This window comes from Sciurus vulgaris (genome assembly GCF_902686455.1).
Source record: "Sciurus vulgaris genome assembly, chromosome: 8".
Taxonomy (NCBI): domain Eukaryota; kingdom Metazoa; phylum Chordata; class Mammalia; order Rodentia; family Sciuridae; genus Sciurus; species Sciurus vulgaris.
In genome coordinates, this window is record NC_136468.1 from 48,245,501 (window position 1) to 48,260,453 (window position 14,953).

A 14,953-nucleotide genomic window follows, 5' to 3' on the forward strand; every position below is an offset into this window, starting at 1 on the left:
TAGATAGGTAGAATTAATATTGTCAAAATAGCAATACTACCAGAAGTGCTATACAAATTCAATGCAATTTCCATCAAAATTCCAATGACATTCTTTACAAAAGTAGAAAAAAAGCAACTTTGAAATTTATTTGGAAAAATAAGAGAACCAGAATAGCCAATGCAATCCTTAGTGATAAAAGCAAAGCAGGAGGCATCACAATACTGAACCTTGAATTATACTCAGAGTAACAAAAACAGCATGGTACTAGTACCAAAACAGGCATGAAGGCCAAGGAATAGTAGGATAGAAAACACAGAGACAAATCCACATCAATACAGTTATCTAATACTAGACAAAGGTGCCAAAAACATTTGGTGGAGAAAAAAAGATAGTTTTTTTTTTTTTAAGAAATGGTGCTGGGAAACTGGAAATCCATACATAGTAGAATAATCTCTCACCTTGCACAAAACTCAACTCAAAGTGGATCAAACACCTACAAATTAGATCAGAAATCCTACAACTGCTAGAAGAAAATGTAGGTTCAATGCTTCAACATGTCAGCTCAGGAACTGACTTCCTTAAAAAGCACAAGAAGTAAAATAAAAAATCAATTAGTGGGATGGCATCTAATTAAAAAGCTTCTTCACAGCAAAGGAAACAGTTAAGATCATGAAGAGAGAGTCAACAGAATAGGAGAAAATCTTTGCCACTTGATCCTCAGAAAAGGCATTAATATCCAGGATATATAAGAAATCAAAAACTTAACACTGCAAAACCAAATAACCCAAACAATAAATGGACAAATGAACTAAAAAGACATTTCTCAAAAGAAGAAATATAAATGGTCAACAAAAATATGGATAAAATGGTCAAGGTCTAGCAATTAGAGAAATGCAAATTAAAACTATGTTGAGATTTCTTCTCATTCCAGTCAGAATGGCAGTTATCAAGAGTCACAATAAATTTTGGCAAGGATATGGGGGAAAGGTACACTCACACATTGCTGGCGAGATTGCAAATTAGTGCCACCACTCTGGAAATCAGTATGGAGATTCTTTAAAATACTAGGAATGGACCCACCATTTGACCCAGCTATCCCACTCCTCAGTATATATCCAAAGGACTTAAAATCAACATGCTACAGTGACACAGCCCCATTAATGTTTATCGCAGCACAATCCTTCAAAAGATGAATGGATAAAGAAAATGTCACACACACACACACACACTGGAGTATTACTTAGTCATAAAAAAGAATGACTTCATGGCATTTATGGGTAAATGGATGGAACTAGACACTATCATGCTAAGTGAAACAAGCCAGTCCCAAAAAGTCAAAGGTTGAATGTATTCTCTAATATGTGGAAGCTAATCTAAAATAAAGTAGGGGTGATTAAAAAAAAAAGAAGATCAGTGGAATAGACAAAGGGGAATGAAGGGAAGGGAGAAAGGATGAAAGGGAAAGTCAGTGGAATAGATCTGACCTAACATTCCTGTGTGTATATATGAATATGCCACAGTGACTATCACCATCATGTACATCCACAAAACACTGATTAAAAAAAAAAAAAAAACTATAAGTAGATAGAAAGATCAATAGAGAGGTAGGGAACTGGGAAAGGGAAGAGAGGAAGGAAAGGGGAAACTCTGGGGATCAAATTAGAGTAAATAAACTCCATGTTTTATAATTAAATAAAAATGAATCCTATTGTCATGTATAACTAAAAAGAACTAATGAAAAATTTAAACTTTAAGAAATACAAATAAAAAATTTAAAGGGGGACTGGGAATGTAGCTCAGTGATAGAGCACCATGGGTCCAATCCCCAATATCCCAAATTTAATAATAAGCAAACAAAGAAATGAAACAAAATGTAATTATACAAAGAAAATGAGCTATGAAGAGATGACCTGGTTTAGGTGACGGTTCCTATTCTAATTCTACTTTGTTTGACCCTATCATCTCCTCATGTTCAGTGTTACAAGTACAAATAATATCCCTACAGGGTACCTTTCAAGTGGAGGAGAATATCCACCTACCAGGGATAGAGAGTGTGAGTGTGAGGGTGTGTGTATGTGTGAAGTGCATGCATAGTTGGCTTAGGCTACATCAAGCACAGACACAGTTTTCTACTGAATGCTTTCCTAGAACCTTATGGCTTTGGGTTTCAATATTATGATTTTTATAAATTTGAGAATCACAACCAAAGGATATAATCAAATTTAATGTTTCTTAAAAATCAAATAAAATTGAAGTCTCTGAAGTTATTTAAAAGATTTTATATTTCTCTTATTCTTTAGACTCCTCTATCACCATCAACCAGTTTATCATTTAAACACACTTGACCTCCATTTTAAACTCCATTATCTCTATTACTAAGATAATTTTATTATTTAAAGTACAGTACCTTTTGGGATGTTTTGGTATGTCAACATTTGAAATCATGCAAATAAACAATACTATAATGTAAAGATATATACTTAGTGTTGAAAAACTAAGAACTCTGCTTCAGAATACTCTTAAAAAAAAAAAAGTAAATACTGGACTTAGGACAATATAAATCACTATATACACCATTTTATGTAAGCATCATATAGCCCTGATACTGGATATCTTCTTGCCCTCTTTAATTTGAATTACAAAATTTTTGAAGTGTTAGGAATTAAAAACACACAGGGTTAAATATTAGGAAGTGAGTCCAAACTGCAGAAACTGTACCTAAATTATATGCTGTTTCAGAATTAAATATTTTTTCAATTTATTATTTTCATATTATTGAACACACACAAAAAAACATAGCTTAGAGAAGTTCTTCAGAGCACAGAGAGTTAATAGGAAATAGAATATTTAATTTCACAGATGAAGCAGGAAGGTTAAAAAAAAAAGCATTATTTCTATCAAAAAAATAAAACAAAACAAACCTTAAGGACATAGTTGTTATTGTTATTGCAGTTGGCAGATACTCCTTGCAATTCAGCCACAGTGTTCTAAAATGGTTGACAAAAACAATTAAAGAAGGCTTCCCTACCCCCTCAATAGAGAGAAGCCTAATGAAAAAGGACAGGAAAAAACCACTGAAATTCAGGTGCTTGCTGTAACACACACTGTAAAGTATGAAGAGGATGCTGTCATACCTTGGTAAAATGCTCCCACTGTTTCCAATATCATGGACACAGGATAAAGTCCATTCACATTATTAAATTGCCACCCATAATAAACACAATCTCTTGTTCACATAGCACAAGCTGTTTTCAACCAGGAACAGCAAACAGCATGAGTTAAATTTAATGTAATTCCATGAATGCTTTTCAAATAAAAATTACAATCTTGTGAACCTTTTAATACTTACACAAATCACAGCATCTATTGTTACATGTGAACACAAGCAATGGAAACACTTATCTGTGTAGGTAGCTACCAAATACTTCAAAAGTTTCTAAAAAGAATGCTATTGTGATGTTGGTAAAATGATACTAATTTCCAGTAATGAAAAAAATTATTAAAAAAATCAAGCCGCATTTTAAGAAAAGGGGCTTCAGTCTCCACAGTTTGATTAAGCTTGCTATGAACCAGAGTAAAGAGATTTTTTAAATGTCACTTATAATCACAAACTGCAATATAATAAATGTTTCAAAAGGATATTTAAGGAAGGCAGATAATCCCATAATTTTAAAAAAATGTATAAAATTACTCATTTTAATTTCATGACCATATTCATTTTCTAATTCAAAAAAGAGGTACAGCACCAGTTGATACTATATTCCAATCTGAGCCCACAGCAGTTAAAACTGCATAATGTTTTTTGACAGAAAGGTACCCATAAAATACAAACAGGTCAGAAAAAGTATACACCAGAATTACATCACCTCACTACCAAAGGCTAACATGATAATTGTAGATTCTGAAAGAAAACTAGATGTTATTAAAAATTAAATTCCAGCTGAAAAATTTACTATACCCCAAAGTTCCAAGGCATAGTGCTGACTATCTGAGGGGTTTACTGAAATCCTCCATAATTACCTTTTAGATTGTTCAAAAGGAAAAGAAAGAAAAACAAATGAACGGTAATTCTATTAAATTCAGAAATGCAATCACTCATCACAGATAAACTGAGATGTACATTAAAATTTTTCACTGGATTAGATTTTCATCTCCCTTTCTTTATAGCAGACTCTTTTTTTTTTCAGCCTTCAGGCAGAGTTGTTTGTACTACTACTACTACTACTTTTTTTTAAAATCAGAATGTTTAACAAAGAGTGAACAGAAACAGGAATGCAAATTAAAATGGAATTGGCTGTTTGCTTATTTTAAACTCTTCTAGTTTAAATATTTGGAGACAAAACAGAAAAAGCAGGAATTCAAATTGTTTGAGGATAATCTATACATTTCAATTCTACTAGAGCTTGACTTACAATCTCTTAGAGCATTAAAACAGATATATGTAAGCATAAGTAACACATGATAAGGTGTTATTCCTAAACATTCCCCGTTTCTTCCTTCTTAGAGAGGACCACTGTACTTTTACAATTTCAGAACACACTTCTTACATTGTGAAGTTTTTCAAAGTAGCCAATTTGAGCAAGCAACTCCTCTCTGTCCCTGTGACAAATTCCAAGTTAGAATCAACTTTAGATGATTTGATCAAAAACAGAAACTCTCTATCCTTTGGCAGACAATGTTGATCTAAGGACTGGCTCTAAAAATTAGCTGGATGAACTCAGTTGCTCTGTATCTAATTAGAGGTTTTCCTGACTGGGTCCAGGGAATGTCAGAAGGGATATTATCAAATAAAAGTAATTCTAACTTTGAAATCACAGGATGATTCTATACATTATAAGGGAAGTGAAAAGCCAAAGTGACAGATTATACAAATTCAGGGCCTGTTCTAACAAAGATATGTAAATCAATACATTGCTCAATTATATATGAAATTAAATCAATTATTCAATCACCATTTATTCATCAGATACCCGATATTCATTCTTCTCATTTCCCTTACTTTGTGAACATTTTACTTTCCATTAACAGAGAAAGAAAGTAAATAGAAAATTGAGAGATAATATTCAAACCAATCAATTTAATACTTAGTAGCATTAGTTAAAAAATTTAAACCAAGTTATAACATTGGAAGTCTTCACACTGGAGTGAATTATCATTATCTGTACAGATTTCACCGCTCCAATGCACAGAAAATTAAACTGGTTTTACCTGGACATTTTTTTTTTTTTAAGTAAACACACTTTGTAACACACAAGTCAGAGAAGGATAAGAGAAAACTACAAAGGAAAACACTCTTGAGGGTTACTTGAAGTAACACAGTCGGAAGCTTCTGATTTCTAATTTCTGATTCTAAGTTTAATGAAAACCTCAACTCTTGAAGCTTTTCTTAAAACATTCGTGTATTGTCATTCTTTCCTTTAAACTCCATGAAGACAGTACTTATGGACTACTGTCTAAAATATTCTCCAAGTTTTCAATTTCCCTGTTATTAGAAATACAGAACAAAGAATTACAGAACTTAAGTATTACTAGAAGCTCCATCACTCTAAAGAGGAACCTTCAACATCTTTTGTAACCAGTTATTCTGTGTGCCTGAATACACAGATCCATTAGGGGTGTTCTGTACATTCCATTCAACAACAGCACATTGTACTGCTGACAGGACCAGTAGACTCTGGGGTCAAAAGACTCTATTCTAATACTAACTCTGACAGCTATGTCATACCTGGGTGGGAGGGAACCTCAGTTGCTGCATTTCTAGAAAAAACAAAAACAAAACACCTCTTCTGAATGCTCTAAAGATTAAATGAGAACATGTAGGGAAGACACCTTGTAAAGTGCCTGACACTATCTGATTTACTCCTCTTACTCCTAGAACTATCTGCTCATGTGGACAATGATTTTTAGATTCTTTACAAAAACAAGCAAACAAATCCATAAGCAATCTTCCACTTGGTATATGATATGTTCCTAAGTATATATGTGAAGTAAAAATATTCTTTTTTTATTTACTCTGATTATCAAGTAGAGGAAAATCATATGCACATGCTCCATTGAATAGACACACACCCATACTCACACCCCACACATGCTTTAGCTGCTTGAGTTGAAAACTTTGGGGGATAAATGTGAAAAATTCCTCAGAATAACCAGAAGAAGCATGTGGATGTGATAAAAAGTTTTACTTAAAGACTAGGCTACCTCACTTTCCCCTTTTCCTTGCTCAACCTGATGTCTTATTTCGTGTTTATGGAACATTAGAAACTAGAAGGAATTCAGAGATCTAGCCCAATCCTCAAACTTGAAAGCCAAGGACACTGAGACAGGGACAACAAAGCCTGGCCTCCTGCCTTTCTACCACTTGATGTCACCGTACTCCCCTCAACTTCATATCTAAAATCTAACAGAGGGAGGAGGTAAAAACCAAGCCTCTGGCAACTGATTCAACAATTCTAAAATAGGCCTGCAGCCAGAGCAAATCAACATCTCTAATAAAACACAAAACACTAGAGCAGAGAATTGAAAACTAGATAAAATGCAAATTCAAATATTTAAGGAAACTATTTTTAGTTTCAAAATCCAAGATAACATATTTCCATACTTAATATCTCAGTAAAATTAGAAAAAACTTACCTTTCAACAGTCTCAGAAAGTAAAACATCAAATAAACAGAATTCTAAGAGACTAATTCATTCATGAAAAGGCTTTCTAATGTACTATTCTTTAATCAAAAGTTAACTGATATACCATTTTCAATTTTCTACTACAATAAATGGAGGATATAACCTTATTATACTATAAACACACGAAAACAATATACATTTTAGTTAAAATATCTGAGATTAAAATTCATGAAAAATATTTGAATGTCCATTTTTAATAATTTCCATTTTCTGGCTAGACACCAAAAATAGTTCTGGAAAAGTAATATATTTAGGTGAGTAGAGGAAAAGTAATATATTTAGGTGAGTAGAGGTTGAACATACGAAATTTCACTGTGCTTATTATATCAGCTGACATAAAGAAGAATATTTGTTTTATCTGAATATTTACTAGTTGATGAAGTATGAAATACTACAAGTAAATTGTTGATGGATCTTTTGACAAGGCAATATGAAACATATGCATGTTTGAACGTGTTTATAATAAAGCATGTTGTCCCATCATATCAACGTACATTTGGCACTGACATTGGAAATAAACCAGCATCTGTATTACATTACAACACACAAGGGTTCCGGAGAGCCGTTTTCACTTGGGGGTTAGCTTCTATTCATTTACTTGATCTTCTACAGAGAGCAGGATGTAAAATTATTCCAATATGTATCTACTCTATGGAACATGTGCTAGTGGAAAAGCTTTGTTCTGCATTATGTTAGCACAAATCATAGCGAGCAGATCCAAAGAACTTTCTCTTCCTGGGGGTAAGAAACCTCTGGAAACACTCAGAAATCTTAGTATTTTTTTTTTTTTTTTTTTTTTTGTGTGTGTGTGTGTATGTGTGTTTCTGTATTGTGAGTGTGTTTTTTCACTTAAAATGTTTACTAATTTTTTTTGAAAAAAAGCATACTATTGTAGAACATTTGAAAAGACTGAAAAAATATAAAGTAGAGAGAGAAAATTATCTAATTCCAGCAATAAAAAGAGCCATAATTTACATTCTGGTGTTTTTACCCTTTTTGTTTCTATGAATTTTCTTATAATAGTGGGATAAAAGATAAGACTGATTTGTTTCCATAGCCTTCAGACCATAAATAGGATACGATGACCTGATTCGCAACTTACTATCAGATGCAAGTGGTTTTTCTTTTCCTTGAGTTGAATTTTGGCTCAGTGTAGACGTAGACTCCTTAAGATACTGCCAAGAGCCTGCCTTGCTGTCGCGCAGTAGTGTGAGGGCTGCCCACAGTGGGCATGCAGGGGGAAGGAACCGGACACGCGGGCAGCACTCCTACCTCGTCGTCATCAGCGTCGTATTGCCCGTAGTGCTGCTCCAGCAGCTCTCTCTGGCGCCTCTCTTGTTCCAGCGTCTGGCTTATCAGCTGGGCAACCTCACTCACTTGTCCTGGCTTTTCTCGCCCAATAACGAATCTGCGGAAAGATTAGAGAAGACTAATGTGACTCTCCAGTAAAAAGGAGGGCTAAGAAAAGAAGTTAAGCTTGAGATCTCGGAAGAGCCCATCAAGCCTCTACATAGTATCATCCATACGCTTCAAGTGGAGTGCCTGCGTGCGAGCAAAGGAGAGCAACAGAAGCAAACAGAAGTGACTTTTACAGACACAGCTCCTCATAAAGGAAAGAAAAGGACAGACTAAAGAACCATTAAAAACTCTGGGAGAAGCCGTAACATATAATCCATTCTACAATATTTTACACATTTAGATTGCATTAATTTTGGAAGCAAAAACATAATTTCCTGTACCACTGAACGAAAGAATGATTCCAATAAAAATGTCCTCTTTATAACACAAAAAACTTCAAAAACATTCAGAATATGGTATAAATTAGACAGTTAACAGACATTTGCTAAGGTACTAAAACTTTGGTGGTAAGAAGGAGAAACAGAAGTAATATTTAAATTTTTGCTTTGAAAAGGAAAAACTCAAATTAATTCACCATCTTTGGGAAAAACAGATGATTTGAGGAAGTGTGTGGTTCAAGAAATGAAGGAACAAAAGGAAATGTCTGTTAATATTAATTCTTATTAGAAAAAAGCCTAAAGGAAAATATTTACTTACTGAGTCACATCACTTATGATACATACTTGTCAATTTAGTGTGTTATGCTCAAAAATTAATATGTAGCATCTTTCCAAATTAACATTATTATTATTATTTGTATTTTTAGAAAAATAGAACTATTGTAATTCCAGCAATTTGGGAGGCTGAAGCAGGAGGATCCCAAGTTAAAAATTGTGGGTATGTAGTTCAGTGGCAAAGTATTCTTGGGTTCAATTCCTACTGCTCTAGATAAATAATAAAATACAAATAACATACACAGTTTCTAAGTATGACTTAACATCGTTTTGAATGTGATGCTCCAAGTTTAATCTCATTTCTACACTTAATGCTACCTTTGATTATAAAATCTTGTTTTATACATTCAATTTCAAATAACATAAACTAACACCTTCTGCACAAACTCACTGAAGGCTAAAAATCTTATACCTAGGTCTTCTTAATTAACGTTTCAGAAATATTTTTATGTAATTTCAAACAAGAATTAGATCAAGCTTTGTGATCATGATCTTTTGAGTTATTCTCCTTTGAGAATCAAGTATAAATAGAATTTACCAATACCTAACTTCTCATCTTTATTAAAGCATAATTTATACACAATAAGATACCTCTATTTTAAGCGTAGTCATTAAATGTGACAAACATATAAAACTATAATCATTACATCAGTTAAGATATAGTATATTTCCATCAAGCCAAAAGTATTTCCTCATATCTCTTTCCAGTAAATTGTCTTTACAGTGAGTCCACATTACTCTTTTCTAGAGTTTCAAATGTATGAAATCATAGAGAGTTTTAACTTCTTTGGCTCACCACAATGGTTTGGAGATTCATCCATGTTGTTTCAAGTATCAGTAAATTGTTATTTTTATCATTGAGTACTATGTAGTTCATCATACCAAATTGTACCAGAGATACCACATTTGGTTGATCTATTCTTCTAGTGATAGATGTTTAGAAAAATTTTGGATATTAGGCATAAAGTTTCCAGAAATGTGTGCACAAGTCTTTGTAGACTTCATTCCCCTTAGGTAAATAACTAATCGTGTAATTGATTAGTAATAAGGTAAGTGTATGCTAAACTTTTAAAGATATTGCCATATTGTTTTTTTTGAAGTGATGGTACCATTTTATGTTCCTAATAGCAACACATGAGAGTTGTAGCTGTTTTATATTTTCACTAACACTTCACACTGCCTTTTAAAATTTCAGTAAGACCTGTGAGTATCTAATGGTATCTCAAAATGGTTTCAATTTCTAATGCACTGATAATTGATATTAAATATCCATCTTTTCAGGTACTTATTGACCATTTGTATCTCTTTTTTAAGTGAAATATCTTTTTAAATCTTTTGCCTGTCCCTAAAAATTTACTTCTCTGACTTTTTATTACTGATTTGTAATGGTTCTTTATATATTCTGAATACATATCCTTGTCTGTATGTATTGCAGTTATGTATACGTATACACATGTGTTTATGTTTATATGTTCAATTTATTATCTTCTTCCAGTTTGTGGTTTGCCTTTTCATTTTTGTGTATCTTTCAAAGGAAGCCTATTGTATCACTATTTTTAAAATCATGCCTTTTGTATTGCCTAATTGCTAGTTTCCTCCTGTTTTTCAAGTGTTAATGTTTTGCTTTTATATTAGGTATCTTTTGAATGAATTTTCATGCATGATGTGAGACAAGGGTAAAGTTTCATTTTTTTTCAAATGGAAAACCAGTTGTTTTGACACCATTTGTTGAAGATAATTCATTACCATGACTGAATTACTTGGATATATTTGTTGAAAGTAAGTGGACCATGTATTTGTGGGTTAACTTCTGGGCTTTACTATCTATTCACTGATGTGTTTATACTTATGACAATATCACACTTCTTTGATTACTATTCAGTACATCTTAAAACTAAGTAATGTGAATTGTTCAACTGTATATCTCTTCCCCCCTCAATTTCCATATACATTTTATAAACAGCTTGTCAATTTCTAAAAGAAGGTCCATTGAATCTGGCACAGCTTTGAATCTACAGAACATTTTGTGGAAAACTGGCATCTTACCAATATTAATTCATTTGGTCCATGAAGGTGGTGCATCTGTCTTACTTAGATCTTCATTATTTTCTCATAATACAATGCTGCAGTTTTCAGTATACAGGTCTTAGGTATAGTTTGTTTAAGCTATCTCAAAATATGCCAGGTTTCCTAAAGTTATTATAAGATGCATTCGTTTTTAGATTTAATTTTTTAATTATTTGTTGCTAGGGTATAGAAACATAATTGATTTTTGAATATTAGTTTTGGAATCTGTGACCTTGCTACACTCACTCATTAATCCTGTGGACTTTTTATAAATACCTTAGGATTTTTTTTTAATCAAAGATCATATTCACTATGAAGAAAGCATTTTTCTTCCTTTATTTCCTATTATTTATTTGTTTCTTTGTCTATTGCTGTTTAGCACTGGCTAAGACCAAAATATGTTTAAAAGTTGTAAAAATAAACATCCTTACTCTGTTGCCTATCACAATAGAATTCTGAACAGCCCAGAGATACACAGGGCAATTTCATTTGGAGATGTGATGGGTGAAGATACATAAAGTCTTGACTATGTTAAAATAATCTAGACATGCATTACTACCTCAAATTCATTATGTTTTTGGTAAATACATGTATGTCAGAAATTACATGTTGTGACACATATAAAAAGGAACTCAAAAAACTCTTATCATAGAAAAACTTTTAGCAAAGCCTACACTGACCTTTTATCTTTCTTTAAATGCATCATAGTATATGGTTTAAGGGGTCATCACTCACCTACTATAAAGCTGACAGGAGATGGAAAAAAGCAGTTAATGAACAAAAAGCACATTTACAAAAACAACAGATAAGCTCAAAGTAAAAGGTAAATTAAGAGTTCAGATTCATTCATCCCATAAAATCTTTGCATTTATTTCTTACATTTAAGCAATAAATCCTTTTTGTCAGATTTTCTAGTTGAACAGTTTTTTAAAGAATGGAGAAGTTCATTTTCTCTGCAAGACAAGTCTTTAAAGTTATTCAATGCAATTAAGGAAGAAAGAAAGATAAGATGTGAAAATTACACACTTGCCAAACATTTGGAACTATTGCTATTAATTGCAAGGATGAATTAAGGTCTTAATAAAGATCTTGTGAAATACTCTAAAACATAAAATTACAAAAACAACTAAAGCCCAAACAATAATATAATGGATTACTGTAATAAATTATATAATCATGATATATTACAATAGATCAAAACTTTTAATATCATATGTAAATTCTTCCTGACCTCAAAAAAACAAAAAGATCCCTCCTTCCCAAACCAAAATTATTTGCAATGCTAAGATTCAAAGAAATGAGTGCATGTGTCATTAGTTTCAGAGGAAATAAGAACTGTTCCATACATCTTAAAGAAACTGCATTTTAAATCATAAAGACACAGCTGCTTCAATTTCAACTTGGCTTTCTGAATTTTCCCATAAAATTTAACATAATTTGCTATTTGCCCAATACTGGGGTATATTCAAAATCTCTTTATAGTCTGATGAAATGGGAATGATTTGCAATTGCATATAAGATAGACAATTCATCTCATCAAATATAATCACTTTTAAACATGTTAGGGTAAAATACTCGATACCTCTTCGTTCAGGGCAGCTTTTTGGAGCAGTAGTAGAGCACCCAGCTACATATATCTCCAAAGTCTTGGAATTTAATATCATTAATGGTACAAGTTTACAGTAATAGAAAGTCACCCTTATAAGTATAAAATAGAGGGAAAGCACAGAAAAGTGGAAACAAACTACTTGTTGTTCAGCCTCATTTTCCTCATGTGAAAATTAGTATCTAAACTCATGTGTCTGAAGGGATGATTGAAGAATAAAATGTAGTACATACATGAAGGGACTTGATTATATTATTATTATGACAAAACTGAAAAGGATTTGAAAAATGTATGTATATTATTTTTCTACACATTCGCAAGTATTTTAAGTTCATTTATAAATAACATTATATGTACAATCTAGTAAATATAGAATTCAGCATACAATGTCATATTTAAGGTAAGGTTATAATTTCAATTATGGACCCAGAGTATCGATATGCTGTAACAGTATAATTTAAGGTTAAAAAGGCCTATAAAGTGGAAAAATGGCTTTGATAGTATAAATCCATCTAACTATAAACACCACTTACTGGATCTAAGGCCTTGCATATGTTAATATTTCTAAGGCTTAGTTTCCAAATTTGTAAAGTGATCATAATAACTACAACAAATAAATATTGTATAATCCATATAAAGCTTAACTAAGTATCTGGTGCTTAAGAAAGTCTTTTAATAAATGTTTGCTCTTGTTCTTATCTAGACTATGCATTTATTATTATCCAGATAAGGCTGAAAGCATTTTAAAGTGCTTACTGCACACACCATTCCAATTGCCTCCTGTTTTATGACAGTTTTATAAACAGAATCAGTTTTTTGTGAGTCAATTAGAAGAAAAGGACGAAATATAGCTAACTATAAGAAAAAGATGTTCTGAAACTTTTATTTTTCATTGTCACTGAAATAGAAGAGTATCAATTACATGACCACTTTAAACTGAACTTTTAAAATCTTGAAATATGTAATAATTAAGTCAGCAACAATGCATGTGATCCAATCAACTGCTGTTTCTGCACAACTGTGATTTATATCTTAGACATTATCTCTAGCTGAAATGACAAAACATGTGGTCAAACCAGTCCATTACTAACGTGCCTTTAAGAGAAAAAATATTTTTTCATTGTTTAAAATTTTTCTCCTTTATTTCAACATGGGACAGTGAGGACTTTTTTTTTTTTTTTTTTTTTTTTTTTAAGCTATCGAGAATCAGATAGCTAAAATCAAACCTGAATAGATATTTAAATTAAAAAGAATATTTTCCATGCTTATGATTAACAAATAACAGCAATACTGAAACTAAAATCCACCTTCTTTAAATGTGAATTATCCCACTAAGAACATTCCATTCTCCCTTTCATACTGAGATATAATAAATAAAAGCAGAATAAATCAGTTATTCCTTTTTATGTATTATCAGACCAAGCAATGTTGATGTACTGTCCTTTGGAGTTTAGATGTCTAAGTTATATGGGATTCATTTGATTAGTTTTTTAATTATCTGATGAGCTGTCAAGCAAAAAAATAAACAATAAGTTTGCATTTGCAATTTGCTAAACTGAAGTTACAAATATCCCCCATGGTCCTGTGTGATTAATATGACAGGTTAAGTGAAAAAAATGAAAATCTATGAATGCCTCATTTCAATATAAATTTTAGTTCTAATGAATGTGATATGCTAGTCAATAATAGCAGTTAAATCATGCTGAAATTTAAAAATTCTTAATGTAGAATGAAGCTAATGGAAAAGTTATACCAGGATAAAGTTATTAGTTCTTACACAATTATTCCATTCAAATATAATTTAAACACATATTATATATAAAAAATTGAACACTTATCTTTAAAAAACAAAAAGATAAACAGACACACAGAAATAACACTTGAATATTCCATTGTGATACTGTTGTGAACCATGGGTCATAAGATCACACAATGCTTCTAAGATTTTTGTGAAAAGTGTCTCATCTGTTTCCTTATGATCATTTTATATATGCATATATAATATGGTCATATTACATATAATTACATATTATATGTAATATTATATACCTATCATATTATATCATATATATATATATATAGCTTTTCTCTGAATTGGACAGTTTTAAAAATATTTAACTTAATTCTAGTGAATAAGTGGTGGGAAATCTATCTCCAGCCACATTCACTAGTTTGCTGGTAATAGGGAGGAATTAAAAACTTAACCAGTCTTCATGCCATTATTTATAAATGCATAATCTTACATATTTTTCCTCCCTATATTGTGAGATAGATTAATATATCATACTATATCTCTGACTTTAACATTTTAAATTCACCTCTATAAAAATGTTTGCTTTTCAAAGCTAGACCTAAACATTTAAGATTATTCCTTTGAAATGAATTTTGCATTTAACCCAGTACTGATTATAAGATTTTTTCTATATTATATTTTAATGTAAAAAAATAAGAATGTAAAAACTTTGCCTAGCACAGGCTATTTCAAGAACTCCAAATTATATAAAAGGCATAAACTTTCCAAAAATTTACATCCCTTCCAGAAA

General features: G+C 31.6%; 1 protein-coding gene across 12 annotated transcripts in view; it reads right to left on the reverse strand.

Annotated features, from left to right (window-relative positions):
• Window positions 1-14,953, reverse strand: part of PPP1R9A (protein phosphatase 1 regulatory subunit 9A) — a 355,775-nt gene that overhangs the window by 85,083 nt on the left and 255,739 nt on the right. For 8 of the 12 annotated variants that reach the window (XR_013765931.1, XM_079152241.1, XM_079152237.1 and 5 more), the window contains 2 exons: window positions 7,938-8,073; window positions 2,904-2,969 (listed from right to left, as the gene is read on the reverse strand). Coding sequence is in view for 11 of the 12 variants with exons in the window: in XM_079152241.1 (XP_079008367.1) it covers window positions 2,904-2,969; window positions 7,938-8,073 (202 nt within the window). In the remaining variant the exon portion in view is untranslated. The remainder of the gene's footprint in view (window positions 1-2,903; window positions 2,970-7,937; window positions 8,074-14,953) is intronic. The other 4 variants (XM_079152238.1, XM_079152245.1, XM_079152239.1 and 1 more) reach the window with 1 other exon arrangement.